At 41.6% G+C, this 27,074-nt stretch overlaps 1 protein-coding gene and 1 non-coding gene across 3 annotated transcripts; one reads left to right on the top strand and one right to left on the bottom strand.

The window, feature by feature from the left end:
- Positions 1–6,398: 6,398 nt before the first annotated feature.
- Positions 6,399–26,899, top strand: CD1H11orf97 (chromosome D1 C11orf97 homolog). Of its 2 annotated transcripts, none has more exons than XM_045483594.1 (4): positions 6,399–6,680; positions 11,684–11,788; positions 22,903–23,095; positions 26,583–26,899. In XM_045483594.1, exons 1-3 carry the CDS (start codon positions 6,533–6,535, stop codon positions 23,079–23,081), a joined length of 432 nt encoding a protein of 143 aa, XP_045339550.1. In that variant the 5' UTR covers positions 6,399–6,532; the 3' UTR covers positions 23,082–23,095; positions 26,583–26,899. The 2 variants fall into 2 exon arrangements, with proteins under 2 accessions (XP_045339550.1, XP_045339551.1); XM_045483595.1 differs by having other exon boundaries at positions 6,408–6,680; positions 22,903–23,028.
- LOC123602848 lies at positions 13,549–13,735 on the bottom strand. Its single transcript, XR_006714616.1, has one exon. It is a non-coding gene; the product is annotated as a U2 spliceosomal RNA (small nuclear RNA).
- Positions 26,900–27,074: the final 175 nt, after the last annotated feature.

Genomic DNA, 27,074 nt, shown 5'->3' with positions numbered 1-27,074 from the left:
AATTCAGTAGTGAGACTTTAGGTTGTCTTTGTGGCACAGGTTTTAATTTGAACTCAATATCTTTGATAATTCTGCTTCTATTAGAAGCAGAGTAGAGTTGCCTGAGGTGAAGGAGGGCCTCCTCTGTCTCCAGGAAACCCCTTGGGTACTGTGGAACAGTCTGAAGCCTATTTTTTTTTTTTTAACTTTTAACGCTTATTTATTTTTGAGAGAGAGACAGAGAGTGAGCAAGGGAAGGGCAGACACACACACACACACACACACACACACAGAATCTGACCAGGCTCCAGGCTCTGATCTGTCAGCGCAGAGCCCAATGCGGGGCTCAAACTCACAGACCCCGAGATCATGACCTGAGCCGAAGTCGGACGCTTAACTGACTGAGCCACCCAGGCACCTCCAGTGTGCAGTCTATTGAACTAGATTATCGATAAGCTTCTCCCTGCTCCAAAGTTTTATGATTGTGATGTTCAATGAGCAGCTAGGGATGTCAGATTGGAGTCAGGATAAAGATTGAATGACATCTATAAAAATGACATCTATAAAAACCCCAAACTAACATAGTAGTGAAAGACTGAATACTTTCCATGTAAGATCAAGAACAGGACAAGGATGTCTGCTCTCACCAATTCTATTAAACATTATACCAGCGGTTCTAGCCAGGGTAGTTAGGCAAGAAAATAAAATAAAGGGCATCCATATTGGAAAATAAGTAAAAGTATCTATCTATATTTTCCGATCTGATCTTATATATAGAAAATCATAAGGAATCCACTGAAAAAACTATTATATCTCATTGAGTTCAGCAACAATCCAGGATAAAAGATCAAAATACAAAAATCGACTGTATTTCTAAAAGGTATCAGTGAGCAAACTGAAAATTCAGTTAAAATACTGAATTTTAGGGACTCCTGGGTGGCTCAGTTGGTTAAGCGTCTGACTTCAGCTCAGGTCATGATCTCGCGGTTCACGAGTTCAAGCCCCACATCGGGCTCTGTGCTGACAGCTCAGACCCTGGAGACTGCTTCAAATTCTGCGTCTCCCTCTCTCTCTCTGCCCCTACCCCACTCATGCTTCTCTCTCTCTCTCTCAAAAATAAATTTAAAAATTTTTTAAAATTTAAAAAATACTGAATTTTATGTACAAAACCATCAAAAACAATAAAATACTTTGGAATAAACAAAAATGCAAAACTTTTGCTCTGTGACTACCAAAATTATTGAAAGAAATTAAAGAAGCACTAAATAAATGGACAGACATCGTGTGTTCATGAATCAAAACACTTATTGTTGAGATGGCAACACTCTCCACATTGATCTGTGGATTCAGTGCAATCTCTTTCAAAATTTTGGGTAACTCCTTTATAAAAAATGACATGCTGAACCTAAAATTCATATAGAAATGCAAGGAACCCAGACGAGCCGAAGCAATCTTGAAAAAGAACAAAGTGGGAGGCCGCACGCTTTCGATTTCAAAACTTACTAGAAAATTATCTTCGTGCTCGCTTCGGCAGCACATATACTAAAATTGAAACTTATCTTCATCAACACATGTGGTACTGGCATAAGGATAGATATATAGATCAATGGAATAGAATTGAGAATCCAGAAATAAACCCTCACATTTATGGACTTTTGAGAGGGTGTCAAGACAATTCAGTAGTGGAAGAAGCAGTCTTTTCAGCAAATGGTGCTGGGAAAACTGGATATCCACATGCAAAAGAATAAAGTTAGACTCTTGGGGCACCTGGGTGGCTCAGTCCGTTGAGCGTCCAACTTCGGCTCGGGTCATTATCTCACAGTTTGTGAGTTCAAGCCCCACATGAGGCTCTGTGCTGACAGCTCGGAGCCTGGAGCCTGCTTCGGATTCTGTGTCTCCTTCTCTCTCTGCCCCTCCCCCGCTCATGCTTTGTCTCATTCTGTTTCTCAAAAATAAATAAATGTAAAAAAAAAAAAAAAGTTAGACTCCTACATCACACTGTAATGTTAATACAAAAATTAACTCAAAATGGTCGAAGACTTAAATGTAAGAGCTAAAACTACAAAACTCTCAGGAGAAAGCATGTAGGGGAAAAAGTCTTCACGATATTGAATTTGGCAGTGGTTTCTTGGATGTGACATCAAAAGCAAAGGCATTAAATGGAAAAACAGATAAATGTGACTACATCAAAATTAAAACTTAAAAAAATACTTATTCATTTTTGAGAGACAGAGAGAGGCATAGCACCAGCAGGGGAGGGGCAGAGAGAGAGGGAGACACAGAATGTGAAGTGGGCTCCAGCCTCTGAGCTGTCGGCACAGAGGCCCATGCGGGCCTCGAACCCACAAACTGTGAGATCATGACCTGAGCTGAAGTTGGATGCCTAACTGACTGAGCCACCCAGGTGCCCCTAAAACTTTTTAAAATATTTATTTTTAAGATAGAAAGAAAGAGAGAAAGACAGAGTGTGATCGGGGGAGGGCAGAGAGGGAGGGAGGAAGGGGCAGAGAGAGAGGGAGACCCAGAATCCGAAGCAGGCTCCAGGCTCTGAGCTATCAGCACAGAGCCCAACGTGGGGCTCTAACCCGTGAACCGTGAGATCATGACCTGAGCTGAAGTCTAACGGTTAGCTGACTGAGCCACCCAGGTGCCCCCAAATTAAAACTTTTTAAAATCAAAGGACACTATCAACAAAATGAGAAGGCAGCTCATGGAATAGGAGGAAATATTTACAAATCATATATCCTATAAGATATTAATATTCAAAATATATAAAGAACTCCTACAACTCAACAACAACAAAGAATCCCACAAGCAAAATACCTGAATAGCTATCTCTTCAAGGAAGATATATAGAGGGGCGCCTGGGTGGCTCAGTTGGTTGAGCGTCCAAACCTTCATTTCAGCTCAGGTCATGATCTCAGGCTCGTGGGTTTGAGCCTTGCGTCGGGTTCCAGGCTGAGTGTGGAGCCTGCTTAAGATTCTCTCTCTCTTCCTCTCTCCCACTCCCCTCTCCCCTCCTTGCACGCTCCCTCTCTTTCAAAAAAAAAAAATAAATAAATAGAAAGAAGATATACAGATAGGCTATAAGCACATGAAAAGATGCTCAACATCACTAATCATTGGAGAAATGCAAATCAAAACCACAAAGAGAAAACCACTTCGCACTCATTAGGACAGCAGACTATTATTATTTCTTTTAAAAAGGAAAGTAACAAGTGTTGGTCAGGATGTAGAGAAACTGGAACCCTTGTACGTTGCGGTTGGGAATGTAAAATAGTACAGCCACTTGAAAAAGTTTGATGGTTCCTTAAAAAGTTAAACTTGGAATTACCATATGATCCAGCAATTCCATTGTTAGATATGTACTCAAAAGAATTGAAAGCAAGAACCCAAATAGCTAACTTGTGTATCAGTGTTCATTGCAACATTATTGGAAACCAGCAAAGGTGGAAACAACCCAAACGTCCATCAACAGATGAAAAAGAAAATGTAGTATATCCATACATTGGAATACTATTCAACTTTGAAAAAGAATGCAGTTCTTATACATGCTATGACATACATGAACTTTGAAAACATGCTAAGTGAAATCAGCCAGAAACAAAAGGAAAAATATTGTATGATTCCACTTATATGAGGTACCTAAAGACAAATTCATAGAGACAGAAACTAGAATAGAGGTTCCCAGGGGCTAGGAGAGGGGGAAATTGGGAATTATCATTTAATGGGTACAGAGTTTCTGTTTGCGACACAGTTTCTGTTTGAGAGTGGTATCAGCTGTACAACATTGTGAATATACTTAATTCCATTGAATTATATGCTTAAAATTGGTTAAATTTTATGTGTATTTCACCACAATAAAAATAAAGCAGTTAGACTCCTGATTTCCCAATTCTGAGAAGCTAAATGAATGACTTCCCACCCGAGCAGAAGACTGGAGGTAAATCTGTGGAGGAAGCTAAAGAGAGGCCTTCTGGACTGGAAGGTACAAAACACAATTGAGGGCAGGACCACCATACCAAACAGGGAAGTTTTGTGAATATTTTCATACTTCATGTTGAGCCCTCGGTTGTCTTTTCCCACTCACTTTCCGGGGCACCGACACCAGACAGACACCCTCCAGCAGGGAGATTGGAGGAATCACTCCACGGAGAGTCAGAGCAGTTCAAGAGATAAGAACTTAAAATACTGACATCAAGGGTTCCATACCTGAACGTCCCAGGCAGTCACCTATCACTAAAGCCCTTAGTTAATAAGTCCCACTATATGCACAGATTCATATTTTCCACTGCTAGATAAGGCAAGACAGTCAAATACCACTTGAAGATTGAGGATGATCACCTACTAAGACAGAAACCAAAATAAACAGGAATAGGTATCTTGGAGGAAGCAGCAATTATACAAGAAGAAACTAATATGGGAACTGAAGTATATCGTTAATATCCTCAGAGACATAAGATATTGTACCATGATACAAGGCCAAGATGTTTTGTAAAAACAAACATTCAGAGGGCTCCGAGAAATTAAAAACATGACAGCAGAAGTGAAAAATAGAATTTAGAAAATAATATTGAGGAACTGTCCTAGAAAATAGTGTAAAAATAGACATATGAGACAGGAAAAAATAGGTCAGAATAGTAGATGACAAATCAGGAGCTCTAACATACAAATGACAGGACTTCCAGAAGAACAGAGAAAACAAAGAAATTGCAAAAAATAATTCAACAAAAATTCCCTAAAATGAAGGACATGAATTTCTAGATTGAAGTGATCTGTTGAGTGCCCAGCAAAATGGATGGAAAATTTATGCATATCAAGATGTATCCTCATGAAATTTGAGAATAATGGGAACAAAGAGAAGATACTCCAAGTTTTTAGAAAGAAAACACACACACAAAAAATAGAAAACAAAAAACAGGGCCTGTACCAGCGGTAAGGAATAGAATGGCAGCAGAATTCTCTATGGCAACATTAGATACCGGAAGACAATGACTTTAACATTCTGAGGAAAAATGATTTCCAATCTAAAGTTCTTTACCCAGCCAAACTTCCACGTTAGTAGAAAGTAAAATAAAGACACTTTCAAACTGATAGGACTTGGACATTTTATCTTCCATATACCATTTCTCAAAATGCTACTGGGGCCAGACTTCACCAAATAAGTGAGTAAACCAAGAATGAGAAAAGATGGGATACACAAAACAAGGGATCGAATGCAAGAGACAGCCAAAGGGAAATCCTTAGGCAGCAGCTGTGCAACTAGAGGTCTAGAGAGCAACCAGTCTAACCCTTTTTAAAAAAGATAAAATTGACAAAATTGCTCATGAGTTGGAACATATTAAGAGAGAGAGTTTAGGAATCCATCAGTGATAAGGACATTAAAAAGCAAGAAAATTAAAAACAAGGGCAGTTATCAACTCCAGGAAGTTAAAACGCTATTCAGAAGGGAAAAGTCACCATAGTATTATTATATAGCTCAGCTGTGACTAGAGTTAGCATAGTCATAGTAATACAAATGCTCTGGCCAAAATTTTGATTTATCTTTACTAGGGATTTGAGGGGGCAGTGAATATATGGGAGGTGAGGAAAAGGAAAGAAAGATGAAGTCTTATTCTTTCAAAGTAGGAGATCAGCATATGATACCTAAAACTGAAAAACCTAAAAGCATCAAAATAAACACTTGGTTACATGGTTGTAAATACTAAAGTGTCAGCCAAGAGACGTGAAAGTGGTTGCTTTGGGGATGAAAAGGAGGCAGGTGGGGTCCCCTGCATTTGGTTATAAGTTTGTAGAACTATTCGACTCTGTAAAATAATGCACATTTACTCCTCATAAAATTAACACATCGTAATTTTATTTTTCAATGACTGCAAAAGCAAAACAAAAGCAACCTCATGCTCCAAATAAAGCTCTAGGTTTTCCCGTTTGCTACTCAAATCAAATGTCTCTGAATTTGATATTCTCATCTGTAAAAATAGTTCCTATGTATAGATTGAAATAGACTGTGAATACAAAAGTGCTTGAAAACTACAAGAGTTGTTTAAAAACAACTCAGAATCCAAAAGTTTGGGATCCTCCACATGCATTTATTTGATCACGTGTGTAGCAGGGAGCGAGACGGGATGAGCTCAGCGCACGTGAAACTAGCGACCTTACCCTGAACTCACCTGTCTAGTAACTGCTCCTACCCCTACCTGCTCCAGGGGGTGATCTATTCTTTGGGCCTGTGACCTCGGACAATTTCCTTAGCTTTCCTGAATCTCAGTTTCCCTACCTGGGAATAGTAAAGCTACTCCTGCGAAGTGGGAGTGAGAAACAAACGAAAGCCTAATGGAAAGTCCTTTGTTTTGGTGGGTAGGTAATCGATGCTCCCTAACTTCAGGGCCGCCCCGGGCGCGCGGGACACCTAGGGCCTTGGAGAAGCACGCTGAGAACTTCTGCAGCCGCAAGGATCCGCAGTCACTATGGCAACCGGAGACGCCCGGCGTTCCCTAGGTAGCGCGCGGAGCAGCGGAGAAGGCCGGGGGCAGCCGGCGAAGATCCCCGCGGCATGAGGCGGGAGGAAGCGGTGGCGGTGACCTCGGTGGCGGCGCCGGAGCCGGGCCGCGACGGGGAGCAGCCTCGGCCGCCGGCGGGACTGGGGTGCGGGGCGCGAGGGGAGCCCGGCGGCGGCGGACCCCAGGAGTCTTGCAAACAGCGTGAGTTCCCCTCCAGTCGCGCACCCGGCGCGGAGGGACGTGTGGCGTGCAGAACGCGTGAAATGGGGACTGGGGGGAAACCTCAGTGAGACTGGCTGGGGCCACGAGGGTTTTGGAGGGAGGGGGCAGAGCTGCCGTTTCGGCAAAGGCAGGGGAGCTGATGGCACTGTGGTCGAGAGGATCAGGTCCCTTTCCCCAAAGCCTGTTTCACAAAAGGCTCCCTGAGCCCAAGTAGCCTCCAACCTATAGGTAGTGGCATTGGCCTGGAAGGTATTGAAAAAAAAGGGTGTGTGTGTGCGTGTGTGTGTGTGTGTATACGTGTGTATAAATTATAAAATTGTAAATATAAAATCTGCATAGAAAATAAAATTATAAAATTATAATTATAAAAATCTGTAATATATAATATAAATTTAAAATTGTATATAATAAATATATAAGAATATATTTATATATTTATATATAATAAATATATAAGAATATATTTATATATTTATATATAATAAATATATATAAATAATGCAAATTATTTTATATACTAAGTATATGTAAATAATATAAATATATTTATATATAAAATATGTATTATATATTAATATATTGCTATATAATTCCATATGTTATGTACAATTATGTATTATATATTGTATATGAATTATTATTTATATCTAAATAATATATATTAATTTCTATATAATAAAATGTATAGACATTTATAATCTGTATATATATAAATTATACACACACACACACACACACACACACACAGAGAAATACGTAGATCATTTTGCCAATTCCTTCATTTTACAGACCAAAAAACTGAGGTCTAGATTAGAGGAAATGAAGTGACTTTCCTACCGTCGTTCAGTCAATGCTGGAGAAATACTTAAAACACTTAAACTCACATCTGTTGGACTCTCAGTTCATCAATTGTTACTACCTGAGGCTTTTAGAATCTCACAATTATGGGCCACATTTCAACACACGGTTTCCTCCTTTGCCCTGCCGAACACACAAACAATATTCAAGTGAGTAAAGGCAGCTCTGGTCCAGTCACAAGCAACCTGGCTGAAACCTGAGTCTGCTCCAGACGTCAGCACTCATCCATGTTGTTCCTCGAATTTACAGATGTTTCACAGCCCACTTGTGCTCTACAGGTTTTCAGTGAGTGCTGAGGAATGATGATGGTGAATATCATAGGCCAAAAGAGGAACACCAGCAGTTTCTAGCCCTTCTGCATTGCCTCCTTGATTGCCTCTCTAGGGACCGGCCTCAGGCTCTAGCAGTTCCTTCGGTGCCCAGGCGGACCCCAGGAGGGAGGGGTGGGCTCAGCTCCCCTGTCTCAGGGGGCCACACACTCTGCTCCCAGGACACCTCATTAAGGACCCGCAGAACCTGTGTCTTCTAATGAAAGGGCCTCTTCCCTCAGCATCAGCCCCACATTCCTTGGATTATTATCAACAGCATGCAGGGGTCTTACTTAGAGCAATGAAATCTAGTATGTTTAAGTATACAGTATATTTAAGTACATCCTTATTCTGACTAAAATTCCATCTGGGAATTTTCCTTACTGCATGCCAGGCATTGGGCAAGCTGCAGAGAAGTGAGTAACGAATTAAGGCATGTGTCCAAACTTTCAGGAACTCACAAAGTCGGGGGTGGGGCATGTGGAGTTCTTGCTTCAGCCTTCCGGAGAATCTTCTCTGAGGGCCTCAGCCTAAGTAGAGCCAGGCTATTCACACCCACATGAAGTACCCATTCAATTTTCAAATGTTTTTTGGAAAGGTCTTCAATCTCTCTGTAGTTTCTACTCCCTCATCACAGATCTGATCTGAAACAGACAGAGATGAAATGAGGTCCTTTTCCAATGAAACACCCTTAAATTGTATGAAGGTGGATATTTGAGCAGCCACCAAATCTTTCATAGACTTCAGTGTCATCTTTAAAATTCTTTGGAGCTCTCTCACCGTGCTGGCTAACCTCTTCCAACATTCTCCAGTTTATTAAATCACTGAATCCAGTATTCCAGATGTGATCAGATTAGGCTAGTGTGGTGGACGATAACCTCCCTTGAGCTGAACCTTATGCTTCTATTAAACGGATACAGGATCACATTAGCTGTTTTGGCAGGCACATTGTATTATTAATATACATAACAAATGCAGTCTATGACATCCTTAGTTTCTCTTTCCTCTTTCGTCCAATTGAAAACATTTGGAAACTTTTCCTACCTTATATTTATGCAGTTAATTGTCTCGTCCTAAAAACAAGTTAGTGTATTTATCTCCATCAATACCATTTTATGAAATATAGCATTTCGTTCCTGGTATGCAAGCAGCCCTTTGAGTCCTGAGTTTGCCATTCAGCAAGTCTGTGCCGTTCTCACATTTGGTGAATTTATTGGCAATTCCTATATCCAAATTAGGAGGTGGTTCCAAGAGTTCCGAGTAGAGCCTCTAGAAGACCCTGATCTTTGCCATGAGTGCTCTGCCTCCTACAAATACACTTTATCAAATGCCTTTGTTGAAATGCAGATACATTATGGCTACAACATCCCCCTAATCTAGCTAGTGTAGTAACTGGGGTTTGGGAATCAGGTAGGCTTGGCTTTTAATTTTTATGACTAGTTTTGTGACTTCTGAGAGTTGCTTTCTCAACTATCAAATTAGGAATAATTATCCCTGCCCATAGAGTGATTTTGAGAAAGAGAGATAATATATGTAAGATGCTAATAATATATGTATGGTAGCATTCAATAAATTATAGCAATTGTTAATTAGCTCTTAACAAAAGAAAGCCATTTAGCCTGGGATAACATTGTTTTAAGTAAAGTAGGTCCTTAAAACTTGGTGATCACTGTTCTTCATTGTCTGTGACTCACAAGCCATCTGTTGACTAACCCACTCAAAATGTTGAAGATCAACATCCAGTTGCTATGTCAGAGTTTGTAGAATTTTTCCTTTTTCCTTTTTTCCTTCTTTCTTTTCTTTCCTTCCCTCCTTCCTTTCTTCCTTTCCTCCTTCCTTCTTGGAGCAGGGAATATTTGCCTAGACTAAGCTCTTTACCACTATAATTTTTAACAGTTCCTCAAAACCTTTAATGATTTCCTCCAGAAACTCTTGTAGCAGCACAGCTGAAATTCGTCAAGAGACTTGAACTTAGAGCAGGTGATCTCTTCTGTACTACTGACCGGTTACAGGATTTTCTTCCTTCTTCGCCATGGTTCCTACACCCTTTCCTTCCTTCAGCTCCTAATTTAGCCAAAAACATTTAAACCAAAGTTAAGATTGAGTAATGCTAACTGCCACCTCCCATTCGTAGGACTCCTAACTTTTGGGAAACAAATGTGAGAGCCAGAAAGTGTCTAATTTTACCTTGTTCATGTTTGAGGGCATGTTTGAGTTTTCATGACCAGGAATGACCCACATAGCCAGAGGCAACTGGTCTATTACCCCATTTGGACCAGTCTGTACACAAGTCAAATCTATTCACCAGTGTATCGGTTAGTCTGGAAAAGATGAGGCACATACTATTGTGAGTTAAAGTCACATCTTAAAATAGCTAAAGTTTTTGGTTGTTTAGGTTTTCCATGGTTCCTTGGATTGAGCTTTTGAGTATTAAGATTAGAACTATTTGTTCCCTTACATTGACAAGGCTGCATTGGAATTCATGCACAAGAATAGTCTTTGAACTCTATCTAATTTAACCATGCTGAGTTCTGCTTGAACACATATTTGGTCTATTATTGTGCCAGATTGTGTTCTAGGACTCGGATGGACTGAACAGACAACATTCCTGCCCTACAGTATGTATGGTCTGGTAAGGAAGGCATATATTCAACTAGTAGTTACATAAATAATGGCAAATAAAGCAAATGAAGCCATATACAAATTGTAATAAATGAAATAAAAGAGAGTATTATGAGAAAAAGTAACCAGAGACATTTCAAGATTGTAGAGTCAGGGAAAGTTTCCCCAAAGAACTGACATTTAAGCCTGCGCTTGAAATTTGAGTAGCAGTTACCCAGGCAAAAATATTAGGAGAAAGGCAGTTCAGGCCGAAAATAGAATGTACAAAGGCTTTGAGGTGGGAATGGGCAGAAGGGCCATGATGAAGCTCAGAGACCAAGAGAGTGGGGCTGACAGGAGAGACTGGGGAAGACAGTGTCAGCACAGGGCTCAGGGCAGGGGGTGAGCAGAAGAAATATTGCTAAAGTGCTTAGAACAAATAATCCAGTCCTCCACAATAGCAGTGATATCCTACAGGGCCAGGCTTAGAGGCCAGGAAAAAGTCATATGTCCATGTGTGGTTCATTACTACAATTCAGGTTGATCTCTAAAAGTAATGATTAAATAATGCTGGGGCTGTTCTGTGTCATGTATCTGGATTATAAACTTCATGCACACATCTGTCTTATTCATTGCTAGGTCCTCTGCCCCTAGCCAAATACCTGGCACAGAGTAGGTCTTTACTAAGGATTTATTGAATAGGGGCTTCTCGGTGGCTCAGTTGGTTAAGTGTCTGACCCTTGATTTCGGCTCAGATCATGATCTCACGGTTCGTGAGTTTGAGTCCTGCATCGGGCTCAGTGCTGACAGTGTGGAGTCTGCTTAGGATGCTCTCTCTCCTTTCCTCTCTCTCTGCCTCTCCCCTGCTCTCTCTCTCTCAAAAAATAAATAAACTAAAAAAAAAAAAGGATTTATTGAATAAATGAGTTATCTTGAAGCTAACGAAGGAAAACTCCATCTATTTCTTCATAATACCTGAAAGAGGTATCTGAAACTGACCACAAAAGTTCAGGAATTATGTGACGGCAAAAAGTCCCAAAAGAACCAAAAATTACAATGAAAGGGATTTTTCCAAAATAGAGTGTCAGGGGGAAATCATCTGCTCTCTGTGTGGAAGGATGTGTCCTTTTAGAAAATAGTTATTCAGTGGGCATAATGGCCAGCAAGTTGGGCGTAATTTATGATAAGTAACTAATTTGATTAATGTCTTTACAGGGAAGAAATTCTTGTATTCAGAACCACATAAGCGAATTAAGGAAGTACTGGAAGAAGAACTTTATATTAAAAGAGATGAATGTCACATTAAAAACCCACCTGCAGGTAATCTCAGTGACAAACGAAGTGTAGTTCTGAAATGAAACTGAAATTACCTATTTGATGGGAGAGTGATTATTTTATTGATTACAAAACCATGACTATCAGAAGAAAAATGGATCCTTGGGAAATTCTTGAGCTAATTTTATAATTAGTTCACCTCTGTGCAAATAAGCTTGTATTTAGGAAAAAAAATGAGCTGGGCGTCAGCATCTACATTGCTGCCCCACATTTTTGGTGGAGTTATTTAATTTAATGAGAAGTGGAATTTTTGCCAGGAAAAGCACAATAACATCTTCAATCTTTATCAATATAGGTATGACCAATGACAGTGGTTCCCAGAGTTTAGATTTCATCAGAATTACCTGGGAGAGCATGTTAAAAGCAGAATGCTGGGACTCATTCCTACAGTGACTGGCTCAGTAGTTGGGGGGTGGGTGGGGAACGGGCACAATTTGCATTTCTACCGAGTTCACGGTTGATGTTGAGGCTGATGGCGCAGGGACCAATTTGAAAAATCGCTGACCCAGAAGAATCGAAGTCATTTAAACAGGTCAAAAAATCGGGGTGCCTGGTGACTCAGTTGGTTGAGTGTCTGACTTTGGCTAGGTTCGTGAGTTCAAGCCCCGTGTAGGGCTCTGTGCTGACAGCTGGGAGCCTGGAGCCTGCTTCAGATTCTGTGTCTCCCTCCCCCTGCCCCTCCCCCACTCATGCGCATGCTCTCTCTCTCTCTCTCTCTCTGTCTCTCTCAAGGATAAATAAACATTAAAAAAAATTTAAAAATAAACACGTCAAAAAACCATCCAAGAATTTTATTGTATATACACATAGTTTATGGGTTACATGGTCTGGTTATTGATAGTTCTCATTGATGGTTTGGGAAAAGATAAACTCTAGAAGCCCAGAATCCCTCACAGATGTTATTTTGGAACCACTGGAGCCCCTCGTTTTCGTGATTCCTTCTCAGTGGCTACTGGGTGCACATTTCATGCTCTTCAAACAATCAGGTTTTTATTGCAAATCTCTTGGGTGCCAGCATTCCTAGAGGAAAGAAAGAACTGTAAGATGTGACTCCTATACTCAGAGAACTTGACATTTTCTGAGGAGGATTGTTGAATCCCCAGTGGGGCCCAAATTCTCTAAGGATTCCCAAGAGCTGATGCTTCAGGCCCAGAAGTGCATTTTTTCAGACTCTCCAATTTTTTTTTTCCCACTTTCCATCACAGAACCAGCCATACAAACAGATTTTAGGCCTCCTCTATTGCCCATTCTTACGAAAGGAGAGACCAGCAAAAATGGCCGGTTTTACTGATACTGTGTCTGGAAGGAAAATATAAAGTCTGGATGCAGAATGTTTCTACTAAACTGCTTCTCTGGAACTCTGCCTATATGTACAATTTCCCTAGTGGTTAACAAGTTTTTAAGTCTTACACTGTTTTATTTTGGGGTTATTTCATATACGCGCTTATAAATCTATAACGTATATACTAGCTAGATATTGTATTATTTTTATTGGTTACAATTGATTTTTTTGACAATATAAGTGATTAGGAAATATGATATGATTTATAAAAAATTCATTTTTCTAAGCAATCTTTGCAAATATCCTTCCTATAAAATAGAAATGCTTGGGCTGCATTTTTTGAAACAGCCACCAGAGGTCGCACAGAGGGTGGGGGGGGGGGTCTTGTAGTCTAGACTGAGAACAGACTCTGGAAGATTAAAGTTTTATATATTTTTATTTTTCTCTTCGTTTATTTATTTATTTTGGGTTCATCATTCCTGGAGATACTGCGATACCAGCTCGATGTGTGGACGGAGAGAGCTTCTATTCCATCTCCCTGCTCCCCAAATCCACTTAACGTATTGTCCTCAGGTAGAGGACTTACCAGGTATTTTAACTGACCAGAACACACACTGCATTTGATCTTAGCCAAAAGCCCGAGAAGCGATGGAAGGTTAAGTTTTAAAGGGGCTTTGCTTATGGAAAACAGGAACTACTGATTTTTTTTTTTCTTTTTCTGTTCTTAAAAAAAAAAAAAAAAAAATGAATAAGGCTGGCAGCCCTGGGTCCTTGGCCACAACAGGGAACTGGCACAGGGAGGGTGCTTAGTCTGATTGTTGTCGCTCTGGGCCAGCCACTGAGCCTCCTACTGCAGGGTTTCCAGTGACAGTGACAGACTCCTTTGAATACATGATGAAAGCAATCACTTCTCTTTCTGGAGAGCACAGCTTGTCCCATACAAGCAGAACTCTGCATAAAATTTTTAGGGGCTGGTATGGCGCCCATAGCAGCTATTCCTACATGTTAACGGTAAGCACACTAGACCCGTTGCTTCCACTGCTGCCCTTACTGTTTACTCCTTCACCCATTGCAAATAGGCTTCTGTTTCCGTGAATCCAAGGAAACTGTTTGTTTCCAGATGGTGAGTGACCTTCCTCTTGAAGGTCAAATCCGATGATCTTGAAAGTCAAATACAGCCCCCAAACTCATCACACTCAACTTCTCTGTAGCACCTGACAGAATTGTTGACTCCTTCCCTTTGAAAAGACTTTGTCCACTTAGCCTCCGGGTCACCATGCTCCAGTCTCCTGGTTTTGCTGGTGCTACTCTTTGTCACCTTTGCTGGCTGTCCCTCCTCCTCACCTCTAAACTTTGGAGAGCTCAGTCACAGGCCCTACATTCATTTCTTGAGCGATCACATCCAGCCCCACTGCGCTCATGACTCCAAAATTTGTATCTCTGGCCTCTGCTTTTCCCCTCAGATCCCCAAAGCTTAACTTAACTTCCCACCTGGGTGTCCATTAGGCCTCTCAAACTTAACGTGTCCGGAACAGGACTCTTATTCTACACCACCCTTCAACAGCTCTTCCCCATCTCAGGAAATGACATCACCATCCACTCCAATGCTTAGGCCCAATATCTAAAAGTCAAATCTTCAAACTTCCTATCCAGTCCCTTAGCTAATCCTGTTAAGTCTACATTGGAAATACATCCTGAATCTCCCCAACTGCAACCTCGTCCAAGCCCCTTTCATGTCTTCCAAGCCCAGTAGTAGCATCCTATTACAGCTTCTACTGCTGTCCCCCCCCCCCCATTCTGTTCTCTATACAGAACCCAGAGGGAGCTCTCACGACATAACTCGTCACACATCACCTCCATACTCAGAACTCTCCGATGGCTCCTTATTATTCTTAGTCGAAATCCCAGTCCCCTTGTGTGGTCTGCTCAACTTTCTGAAGTCAACCCTTATGCTTCCCCACCCCACCGTAGCCACACAGATTTTCCTGATGTTCTGGAACATGCCAAACCCTTTCCCACCTCAGAACCTTTACACTTCGCCCAGACCATCAAATGTCTTTCTCCCTTTTCCTTCAAGTTTCAGCTCAAATGTCACCTTCTTGGAGGTAACATCTCTACCAGGTTAAAATAGAGACTACCCACTCCTCCAATTACTCTCTAATGTTCTATACCACTTTCTTCTTTCCACTCTTTAAAAAATTACTACCTGTAATTAAGTATTTATTTGTATACTTCTTTATTGACGACCTCTCCCACATAAGCTACATGAGGATGGGGGTTTTATTTTGCTTACTACAAATCCTCATAAAAGCCATGTGATGTAGGTATTATGATCCCCATTTTATGGATGAGAAAACTGAGATTTTGAGAGGTTTTTGCTGTCCAAGGTGATGCTTTAAGTGGCAAAACCAGATTCCAAACTCAGGTCTGACCCCCAAATCCCATTGGGTTTTATGCACTATAGTGTTTCCAGTGACATGTTATGACTAAGTCCCGTGGGTACTGTTCTGCCCTTGACTGGCTTGAGATTTCTGCAACACGAGACATAGTTGATATGTCAACTCATAGATGAGTTCTCTCCTTAAACCTTGTTTCTTCCTCACACTCCTTGATACTAAAATGTCCTTATTCTTCTCTCACTTCTCTGCATGTTTCTTTTCATCCTCCTTTAAGAACTTTCTCCCACACATCCTCATCATCAAATATTAGTGTTTATCAGGGTGTTACCCACAGTTTTCTAAATCTTGTTCCATTGGCTTTCCCTGGATCATCACCACTATTCCCACTCTTTCTACCACTACCTCATTATGATGTGCCTGTGTCTGAAATCTGTGTCTCCAGGCTAAGTTTCTCTTAGTGGATGTCCCATGTCCAACATCAGCACGTCCCAAACAAAACTCATGCTTCTCCTCGGTTTATTCCTTCCTATATATCACCTATCCCAATGCATGACGTGGCCTAATGTCCAAGTCCAAAACCAGAGAGCCATCCTCCATACCCACTCCAGATTACCACGTCCCACATCTAGTGAGGCTGTCGGGGGTATCTTAGTTTGGGTCAGGATCCCTAACTGTTGACTCCTCTGGCAGGTTCATCTTGCAAGCAGATAGACATATTTATTTGTTCTGCATTGTAATTTTTGAATATATGAACCAGCTGTCAACATTTCAAAAATCAGGACTTTTTACATACAAATCTAGATGTTTAGATTATGTTGGGTGAAGAGGGAGAAGGGAGGAGAAAGAGAGATGTGACGACCAAGTTGACGTTCACAGCTGGCAGCAGTGACTGGAGTTGGGTTATGCCACCCTAGCTGGCCTGCCCACTCTGTTCCCCCTTGCGTGTGAAGTTCCCCAGTCAAGTGGGGCATTTCACAAGCTATGTTCACACGTCCACTGCAGACTTTCTCCTTTCATGGTGGAAATGGGAAAAAATGTGTTTCTCTGGTATCCATGCCTCCAACAAAAGTAGAACAAAATAAGAGTAGGAGAGCCAATTATTTCTTACCTCTGGCCTGCTTTAAATAAAACGTCTAACTAGTAGATACATTATATATATACATATATATACAGATATATATATATCTACATATATGTATACATACATCTACATATATACAGATATATATATAATGTATACATGTATTATATATATTTGAATTTATGACTATAGATAAACAATCTATACTATTTCTTAGACATACCCAAGTCTAGGAGGCGCCTGGGTGTCTCAGTCGGTTAAGCCTCCAACTTCGGCTCAGGTCATGATCTCGCGGTTAGTGAGTTTGAGCCCCCCTTTGGGCTCTGTGCTGACAGCTTGGAGCCTGGAGCCTGCTTTGGATTCTGTGTCTCCCTCTATCTGCCCCTCCCCTGCTCTCACTTTGTCTCTCTATCTCTCTCTTCCTCTCTCTCAAAAAAAAAAAAAAAAAAAAATAGACATTAAAGAAAATCTAAAAATATCTGAATTCTAAATATCTAAATCTAAATTCTAGGGACCCCAAGGTATATATGCATGCATGCAAGCATATTTGTGTAGCAAGGGATGCATTAATTTGGTTTGTTTGAATTCCACATCCTCTCACCACAGTCGGATTGAGGGAAGTGAGATTTCAGTAAGCATCCAGGCTGGAGTTTCCCTCAACCGTCGATAAAGCACCAAAACACCAGGTCACGTAGCAAAGGGTGAACTTACCAAAGAGCTTAGGCCATTTATCAAGAGGGGGGTTGGCCTGACGTCAGGCAACTTAAATCACAGCATGTTTTGTTTGTGACCGAACTACTGATGACAATTATGGAAGTGCCCAGAAGCAGTGGACTTAGTTATTTCTGTGCTTTTTCTCTTTTCCTCTGGTTGAGTGAAATCGGTGTAAGATCAAAATTTTCTTTTTCTTGGGTTGAAGGAAGTAAATAAGAAATCTAAGATGCATTAATTAGGTTTTTTTTTTTTTTAATTTTTTTAACATTTATTTATTTTTGAGGCAGAGAGAGACAGCATGAACGAGGGAGGGTCAGAAAGAGGGAGACACAGAATCTGAAACAGGCTCCAGGCTCTGAGCTGTCAGCACAGAGCCCGACGCGGGGCTCGAACTCACGGACCGCGAGATCGTGACCTGGCTGAAGTCGGACGCTTAACCGACTGCGCCACCCAGGCGCCCCATAGGTTTTATGGACGTGTAACGGAGTAAACATTGCCCTTATTTTGGAATACTTTTGTTTGGGTGGCAGTAGGAGATTCAGGTTTGTCTTCTGGGGCCTTCAACGAAATGAGCTACCTAGTTGTTCATGTGGTCGTGTTGTGGCAGCGGTTACTAAGAGTTGTGACGACGGGGGCGGGGGGGGGGGCGGGGGGGGGGCGGGCCTGGGTGGTGCAGTCGTTTAAGAGCCCGACTTCTGCTCAGGTCAGGAACTCGAAGTTCAGAGGTTGGAGCCCTGCGTCCGGCTCTGTGCTGACAGCTCAGAGCCTGGAGCCTGCTTCGGATTCTGTGTCTCCCTCTCTCTCTGCCTCTCCCCGTCTCATACTCTGTCTCTCTCTCAAAAATAAAACAAACAACAAAAAGAGTTGTGACGACGTTGACATGGGCGAGATATCCCAGGTGGTTGTTACCCCTTACTTGGATCTGGGGAAGAACATCGGTGACCACAGGAAACATGGGCTTCCAGGCTACTTAGCCCTCTCTTCTCGGGGATTTTGATTCTTTCCTGGCTCCTTGTACAGAGATAGGTGGGCTCAGTGAGAAGCATTGGAGGCTGGGGTAAGGGGTAGGTGTGGGTCCAGGGCGTCTACATATATATGACGGTGGCGGTAATCATAATAAGTATTATTAGTAACTAATAGTATTACGATTATATTTTTGCGGTTTTTATAAATTATATCTTTCAACCCTTGCAATGACCCTGCACTCTTATTATTCCCATTTTGCAGATCTGGAAGCTGAGGCTCAGGGAGGTACAGTGACTTACCTTTTGTCACACAGTGCGATAGGCTTTTCAGAAGCTGATGTCCTTGCTCTCAGCCATTGGCTTATAATGTCTCTTTTAAAACGTAAGATTATTGGGGCACCTGGTGGCTCAGTGGGTTAAGCGTCTGACTTCGGCTCAGGTCATGATCTCACAGTTTGCGAGTTCAAGCCCCGCGTTAGGCTCTGTGCTAACGCTCAGATCTTGGAGCCTGCTTCAGATTCTGTGTCTCCCTCTCTTTCTGCCCCTCCCTTGCTCGCACTGTCTTTCTCTGTCTCTCAAAAAAATGAATAAATGTTTAAAAAAATTTAACAATATTAAACACCAGATTATGTTTTCTGAGGTTATTATTATTGAAATTGTATTGGTAGCAGATAGTATTCTCTTCAGTAAAAGAAAAGCTGTCACAATCTTTTCCAAGTTCTGCCTCAAGTTAAGTTCAAACTTGAGGTAGAACAGTTGTCAGAGGATTTACACATTCCTGCCAGATAAGGACAGGGTCTGGCCTCTACTCAAAAACAGTCTCATCATCCTGACAAACAAATGCCATTTTCTGCTCAAATCTTCTGTCAGATGAGAATGGAGTTTGGGGGGTGGGGGAGGGCATCTGGGTGGCTCAGCCAGTGAAGTGTCCAACTCTTGATTATCGCCTCAGGTCATGATCTCATGGTTTGTGGGATCGAGACCCCCATTGGGCTCTGCACTGACAGCATGGAGCCTGCTTGGGATTCTCTCTCTCCGTCTTTCTCTGCCCATCCTTCTCTCTCTCTCTCTTTTTCTCAAAACAAATAAATAAACTGTAAAAAAAAAAAAATTTAAAAAAAGAGAATGGAACTCATGGGAAAGTTCCAACTTATGGAACGTTCTGGATAGGTAAGAATTAGCCTATATCATCATTCACATATTCTTAGTGACTCCCTGAAGATTTCCCCCCTCCTTACAACTTTTTAAAATGAAGAGGTAAGCTTGTGAAACAGGTATTATCATTTATCATTTTACCATTTATCTTAAAACTATTTCTACATTTCCAAGAACTTCTGCAGAGGACTTTGTGGAAATAAATTAATGTTTTAATTTAATGTTTTCAAGTTGCAAGGGCTTTTATATTTTCCTGGCTACAACCTGCAGAGGTTATAGTAATCATGAAAAATCCGATTAATAACACTTACTAGTTTTCTGTTACACAACATTACCTTTTGCAATGACTTTCCGAAGTGTCCTGGCAAATCCATTAACTTGTGTCTATATGTCCCAGAATGCATAAAAACTTAATTTTCAACTTTGTTTATTTATTACATTTAGTACCAATTTAGAAAATGTAAAACATCGCTCAGCAAGTGTGGATATGTTTGTTATTCATTAATTCACTCAACAAAAATATTTTGTGTACCTACAATGTAAAGGAATTTACTAGACACCAAAGGCACGTTAAGGTAATTACAGAGCCTAGGAGTCACCAAAGATGAATTTAAATTGCTTAAATTTTTCTTCCTGCAGTCAAATCTCTTGACGATATTTACACAAAGGAAGCCCATATGATATGGCTCTAAACTGGCTTTTCAAGCTCCAATGTTCATTACTCATAAGCAGAGACAGCTGAAGGGAAGGAAAATATTTTTGAAGGGCAAACTTATCTTCTCTGAAAGACCAGGCCAGGTCCTCCTGGCTAAAATTTCTAGCATCAAGTCATGGTTTAGTAACCTTAACATTCAGGACAAACACACACCTAGAAAGGTCTCTGAGTAGAAGGGGTTGGGGGCAGAGAAGGGAGGAGGGAAGAAGACGCTCCTGAAGATTCTGAGCTTCCAGAAGGGATTGAATTGCTTCCTCTCAGCTGCCCTTTCCTTTCCAGGTTGTGTGCCAGCCCTGTGGTCTCCCTGGCCCTCCTCCCCTCTTTGTCTTTTCTTCCTCCTCTTGGAATGCACATGCCCAGAACTGAGGGAGTTGGATTTCTCTTTCAAGAAGCTGCTTCAAAAGGCACTTGTGCTTCTTTCTAGGCTTTAAAAAAAAAAAAAAAAAAATTTAAAAATGCTTATTCATTTTTGAGAGAAAGAGAGAAAGAGACAGAGCACAAGCCGGGGAGGGGCAGAGAGAGAGAGGGAGACCCAGAATCTGAAGCAGGCTCCAGGCTCCGAGCTGTCAGCACGGAGCCTGACGCAGGGCTCGAACCCACAAACTGTGAGATCGTGACCTGAGCCGAAGTCGGAAGCTTAACCGACTGAGCCACCCAGGTGCCCCTCTAGGCTTCCTTTTCTCCAGTTGAACATATCACCATCTGTAACTTCTTCATCCAAACATCAAGTCAAATCAAAGCAGTGCTGTTTTTTTTTTTTTTTCCCAGCAGCCTCTTTCCCTGAGTACAATAAATACTTACACATAACTATATTTTGCTTTGATTTTTTTTGTCACACATTACTGAACATCTGCATTTACATTTGAGGTGTATTCCCCCATAAGTTGTAAACCTCCAGATATTCCTGTGATTGCATTTGAAAGCTTAGTATTAGATTAGTATGATTTTTCTATCAAATTTAATGTGGTTTTTCTACATTAAATTTCTACATTTCTACATTCTGCCTCCTGATTTCAAATGGTTTTTCATTGGCCAGAACTTCCCACAATGTGGAACAAAACGAAATCTATTCCCTTGGTTTCTTTAAAAAAAAAAATTTTTTTTTTTGATGTTTGTTTATTTTTGAAAGAGAGACAGACAGAGGGTGAGTGGGGGAGGGGCAGAGAGAGAGGGAGACACAGAATGCGAAGCAGGCTCCAGACTCTGAGCTGTCAGCACCGAGCCCAACACAGGGCTCGAATCCACGAGCTGTGAGATCATGACTTGAGCCAAAGTCACATGCCTAACCGACAGAGCCACCACGGCGCCCCTATTTCCTTGGTGTCTTACCAGTTGTTGTACACAGGGGGTATCTAATAAATATCTGTGAACTCCTAAATCTGAGAGCATATTACCCAGAGGCTAGAGAGCAGCTCTTTTCTGTCTCTAGACAGGATAGAAGAGGAGGAAACTGGGTGGAACAGTGCGGAAAGATTTAGGTTAGGTATAAGGAACAGCTCAAACTTTGTAAGGTCTTGACAGAAGGAGACTGTGGAATCTTCACCGAAGGTCTTTGAGGGAGGGGGGAAATCTAACCTTGCCGGCTTCAGCGACTCCACTCAGGAGTGGGGAGGGAGAGGCAAGCGTTGACAACCTGCTTGGTGAGTCAGCTCATGGATTGTGCCTGTGGAAATAGAATCTGAGTCCCTGCTTGGATAGGAAGATTATTGTCCCTGTAAAACTAATAGCTACCATTTATTGAATACAAAGCACTTTATTTCATCCAAATCCTATAATAATTCTGCAAGCTAAGTGTCATCCCTATTTCAAAGCTGGGGAAACTGAGACATCGTGGGTTAAATGACTTGCCCAAAGTCATACAACTGCTAGGTGGTGAAGCAAAGGCTGAAACCCAGGTCCCCCCCTGAACCCAAACACCGTGCCCCTGATCACCACATGGCACCGAATCCTTTAGGGAGGAATCAAATGTTAGCGTGGAGACCAGTGGGCCGCCTTGGACCTGGTGGAGAATACTTGGCACTAAGATTTGCAGCTTCAGAGATGGTAAAAACAACACATGGCACTAACCTGAATAACCTTACTTGACTTGGGCCACAGTTTTCTGCATGGTAGATTTTTACCAAAAGCTTGTTGATTGACTCTCGAGAGCCAAACAAATGCTTTTAGGATATGGAGGACGATCCAGTGCAAATCAATGAACTAAAACAATACTTACCGAAGGATGTCAGGACTTAAAACTGCCGTCTGCTTTGTATCAATGTGTAGTCCACGTCCTGAATATTTTGCTACAGTGTTTTTGCTGTGAGCTGGTTGTTTCCTTCAAGGGGAGATTAAATAGCATCGAGTGCAATGTATTAGAAGATTGTTGAATGTAGTTGATGATACGGTAGCTTTTAATTATATTATCTTTGGAAATATTTTGCGCTTCTAGGAAATAAATCCGAATCAGATAGGGTTGGCTGCATGAAGTCTATGTATTAACTCATTTGTTACTGATCCTTTGTGTTTTGTTATGTATGTTTCTATATTGACTTTTCATCTATTTCTTTAGGGCCAGTTAAATTATCTAATTAATAGCTCTATAGAGGTTTAATTGCCTGGGGGATAACTGAATGAACAAACTGGAATAAAAGATCAAATACTAAAGACCTTGGGTGGTTTGATTAATCACACAAAATAATGCTCCACCCAAATGACTGGAAAAATAATGACCACATAAATACTTGTAAAACATTTTGTGCTAAAAAGAAGCTAATAATTGTCATCTTGCTTTTGAAAATATTGACAGTGGCCCTGGAAGGGATTTGGAGCATTAGAAGGAATCTCCCTGTGGGAGTCTTGAAGCCAGGACTGCGGAGCAGAAACAGTATGCTGCCACAAGTCAAGTACTATTCGAGGCACGGAGGGCTGGGAAGTAAGATCCTGACACTCCTGACTTCTGCTGAAGCCCCTGAGGGCGCCGATTAGTTCACAGACCAGCGGTGTATGCTTTATTTCAAGTTCTCAATCAGAATTCAATCTTCTTTTGGTTTGCTTCTCTCAGGTTGCCTTTAGCTTAGCCGTGTAACCTCAGCGTGGAACTCAAACAGTAACAATTCAGCTAAGCAAATTATCCCACCGCTACAATAGAAGTTCATCCTCTGAGTTGTACTCCTGACCCTTTCCTTTTTATCTAAGGAGGCCTTTGTGGCACACAGCCAGCCTCGCTGGGGAGGCATCTTGGGCTGTCCCTTTTTCCAGACGGATGTTCTTTGCTTACCAGTGGAAATGGGGAGAGGGAAGAGGAGGGAATTAAGGAAGAATCAGACTACTACTTTGCTTGGCTCCCTTAGTGTCACCCCAGTTGAGGTAAAAGGCCACCAAGCTGGGCCCAGTGCACTGTTCCTCACAGACACACATAAAGGTTGAAACAAAATATTATTCATTCCTCACTGTCATAGTCAGTGTCTGCCAGGAAATTGGTGGCAGGATGTGGAGAAAGCAGGGGTCTTGGCATGGAAGCGTAAGCAGTGTCCAGATATTCTAGGGACCTGAGATTCGGTTTACAAAGCCTAAAAGTAGCTCTACAAATGGGAGGTTACCCTAGGATGAAAAGAGATAAGTGGGTAAATGCCAAGCTTGGGTAATGCTGTGTTGTACTTATAATTCCAGACTCCTTATGTATAATAATCTCCTGAATTTTTACAACCACCACAGGAAACAGGTACGATTCACTTGATAGGTTAGGAAACTGAGGCACAGAAAGGGTGAATAATTTACCCAGAGCCACTCAGCTAGTGAGTAGAGGTTCCGAGATCAGAATCCAGACAGCCGGTCTCCAGGGCCCTTTAACCACTAGATATTAGAGCCTCTCTGAGTCGAACTGTGCCCAAGAGCTGGGGAGTCTGTTGAACCTAAGAGTGGGGTGAGAGCTCAGAAAAAGTGGCACAAAGGAGGAGGGTCTCCTGGGAGGCAGTCTCTGGGATCTGATTCAGTAGGGAGAAAAATGCAGTCACTAAGAGACAGAGACACAAGGCTAAAGAAAGAAAGAACCCTGGTTACTAAAGGGGACTCATTGTAGCAAAAAAAGGACCAGTATGGAGACATGGGTTCAATAATAAAGGACTAGTGGCCACCATTTGCCATGTGCCAGGCACAACAGTGAAGTGTTTTATATAGCTATGTAATCCACATGTTCACATAAGATGTGAGCTTTAATTTCCATTTTCCAGGTGAGAAAACTGAGGCACAGCGACATTACATTACTCAAGATCCTGTGTCTGGGAGGTGGTGAGGCCAGCACTACCAACCTGTGTCCGTCTGATTTCTGGGATGATGCTCTTAACCTCTGGGCCATCATGGCAGAGAATCTAGTCACGGACCCCGAGGGTGGAACCAGTGTGGGTGGGGTTCAACAGGCTGAGGGGATGTGGGGTTAGGATCCTGGGAGACGGCTCTACTCGAAATCCACAAAGATAGCAGTGTCCTGAAGTAATGTTGATTCAGCTCATGTCTGGGCCTCTTGCCCATTGGGGGCTGTTTATTTCAACTTTCCACCCAATTTGTCAGGTTCTAAGTATAGTGGGTAAATTCATCATTCCAAGAAAACTCACAAAGCAATTTATTTTAAAAAGTGAATGATTTGCTAAATGCCATATTATAAGACTGGTTTGAAGAACAAATTACCTTTGCTTGAAGACATAAAAGTCCAATAGATGACCCAATTCATCAGTTGGGGACATAAGATTAAAAACACATGTGTTTCATTTTGACCATGATTGCGTTATTTTCATCTGTACAAGTTAGGAGAGACTTGTTTATTGCTCCCCCTCATTTTTACTCATCCACACTTCCTTCCTAGCAGCCTCTAGGCCTCTATCGACAGCCCAGGTCAAGCACTAACAGTGATCATAATATCTTAGGTTATTATATCTATGTAATCTCAGATTATAATTATTATAATCTATATATCTTAGATTATATACCTTAGGTTCATCTCTGTAAGTTAGCAGCTGCGTTTTGCCATATGAAATCCCACTATCTGCTATACAGATCACAGCTGATCGTTCTATGCGAACCAGATTGGTAACAAGGAATTAGACTCTTCTCATTATCAGTGAAAAAGGTAGACGCGAGGCATCATAGATGAACAAAATCCACAGATAGTTTTTAAAAACTGATCAGCAGTAAGGCATACGTATCAGAAACTCCATGAAAGCACAAACCACGTCTCTTCCACTAACGACCACATACTTAGCAGGGTGCCTGGCAAAGTAGGTCCTCAGTCACCTTTTGTCATGAGAATGACCAGTGAATGACGAACCAGGAAGTACATGTTGGATGCCTACTCTATGTTCAGAATCATCTTGCTGCTAACTCACATGCGTCTCTCCCTCCACAAAAGTATATGGTTTTCCCTACTTGAGACTGCTAAATTAAATAGAATGCAAAATAGAGGGAAAAGCGAGGGGACCTATTGATTTTAGTGTGTTCGTCATGCGAAGTTGCATGTATTGTATAACAGCTTCGAACTGATGCTTTCAGTGACAGGTTTTCCACGGATTACAATATTTCCAGGGACTTCTCCCATAGAGTATACTTCAGTTAGATAACTCAGCGGGTCCTCACCGCCACCTTTTTCCTATTCACTTGTGCTTCTTTTTCTCTTCCTCATGAACAACATGGTCATTGTAGTTGTGACTCTTCCAACATTTAATACACGCGCCTTAAAATTTAAATTTAGAATCACGGTCATCTAATTGTACTCCTAAAACACGTTTCTGTTTGATACTGTGAAGCATCCGCTACCTTCCTCAGACCAACAAGTTTTATTCATTCTTTGTATCGTTTCTTTCTTGTCGTGTGGCATATAACAACAGCAGCTAAAGTTGTCCAGCCCAGCACTTCTGAAGCTTTAATGTGCCTACAAATGACATGGGTGTCTTACTAAAACTCAGACTCCGATACAGTAGGTCTGGGGTGGGCTCTGGGATTCTGCCTTTCTAACCAGCTCCCAGGTGATACCAACGATGCTGGTCGCGACACTGTACTCTGAGAATTGAGGGTCCGGAAGACTGAGCGGCAGGTTCTTTAATTACCTGGATCGCACGGGTGTGGCTTTTACACTCTGCTCTACCAAATGAAGTGCTGTTGGGAACATGAAATCAAATTTAGATTAAAAGGGGGTTGGGGGGCGCCTGGGTGGCGCAGTCGGTTAAGCGTCCGACTTCAGCCAGGTCACGATCTCGCGGTCCGTGAGTTCGAGCCCCGCGTCAGGCTCTGGGCTGATGGCTCAGAGCCTGGAGCCTGTTTCCGATTCTGTGTCTCCCTCTCTCTCTGCCCCTCCCCCGTTCATGCTCTGTCTCTCTCTGTCCCAAAAATAAAAAAATAAACGTTGAAAAAAAAAAAAAAAAAAAAAGGGGGTTGGGATGGAGAGCATTTCCCCAGAGTAAAAACTTGCTTATTTGTTCACTATTTTCTTTGCTCTAGGATAAGATGAAAACATTTTTCCAGTGAGAAGAAACTGCCTTCTCCTGATGCCTGAAAAAACAAGAGCCCAAGCTTGTTTCACAGTTTAAGATGTGTAAAAAAAAAAAAAAATGTATATTAGTCTGTAATTCTAATTATTGGTATTAATTCCCCTCTATAAATTAATCTGAGGCAATGGAAGACTATTGGCAAAGTTTGCTAAGCACCTGGAAACAAGGAAGAAGAATATTATATTTACTTTTAGTTGGCACATTTGGAATACATTGAGTTGCTAATTTAACTTATTTTATTAAATGTGTGAAACATGGTAAAACAAAGGCATGTTTATTGAGTCTTTACTTCGAGGTAAATATTGTAAACCTTAACCCTTCCCTTAGTATAAGTATGTTCACCCATTAAAACAAACAAACAAATGGGGCCCCCCCGGGTGGCTCAGTGGGTTAAGTGGCCAACTTTGGCTCAGGTCATGGTGTTGCAGTTTGTGGGCTCGAG

This window comes from Leopardus geoffroyi, chromosome D1, assembly GCF_018350155.1.
Source record: "Leopardus geoffroyi isolate Oge1 chromosome D1, O.geoffroyi_Oge1_pat1.0, whole genome shotgun sequence".
NCBI classification, from domain to species: domain Eukaryota; kingdom Metazoa; phylum Chordata; class Mammalia; order Carnivora; family Felidae; genus Leopardus; species Leopardus geoffroyi.
The sequence above is the reverse complement of the archived record's forward strand: the minus strand, read 5'-3'. Positions and strand labels throughout refer to the sequence as shown.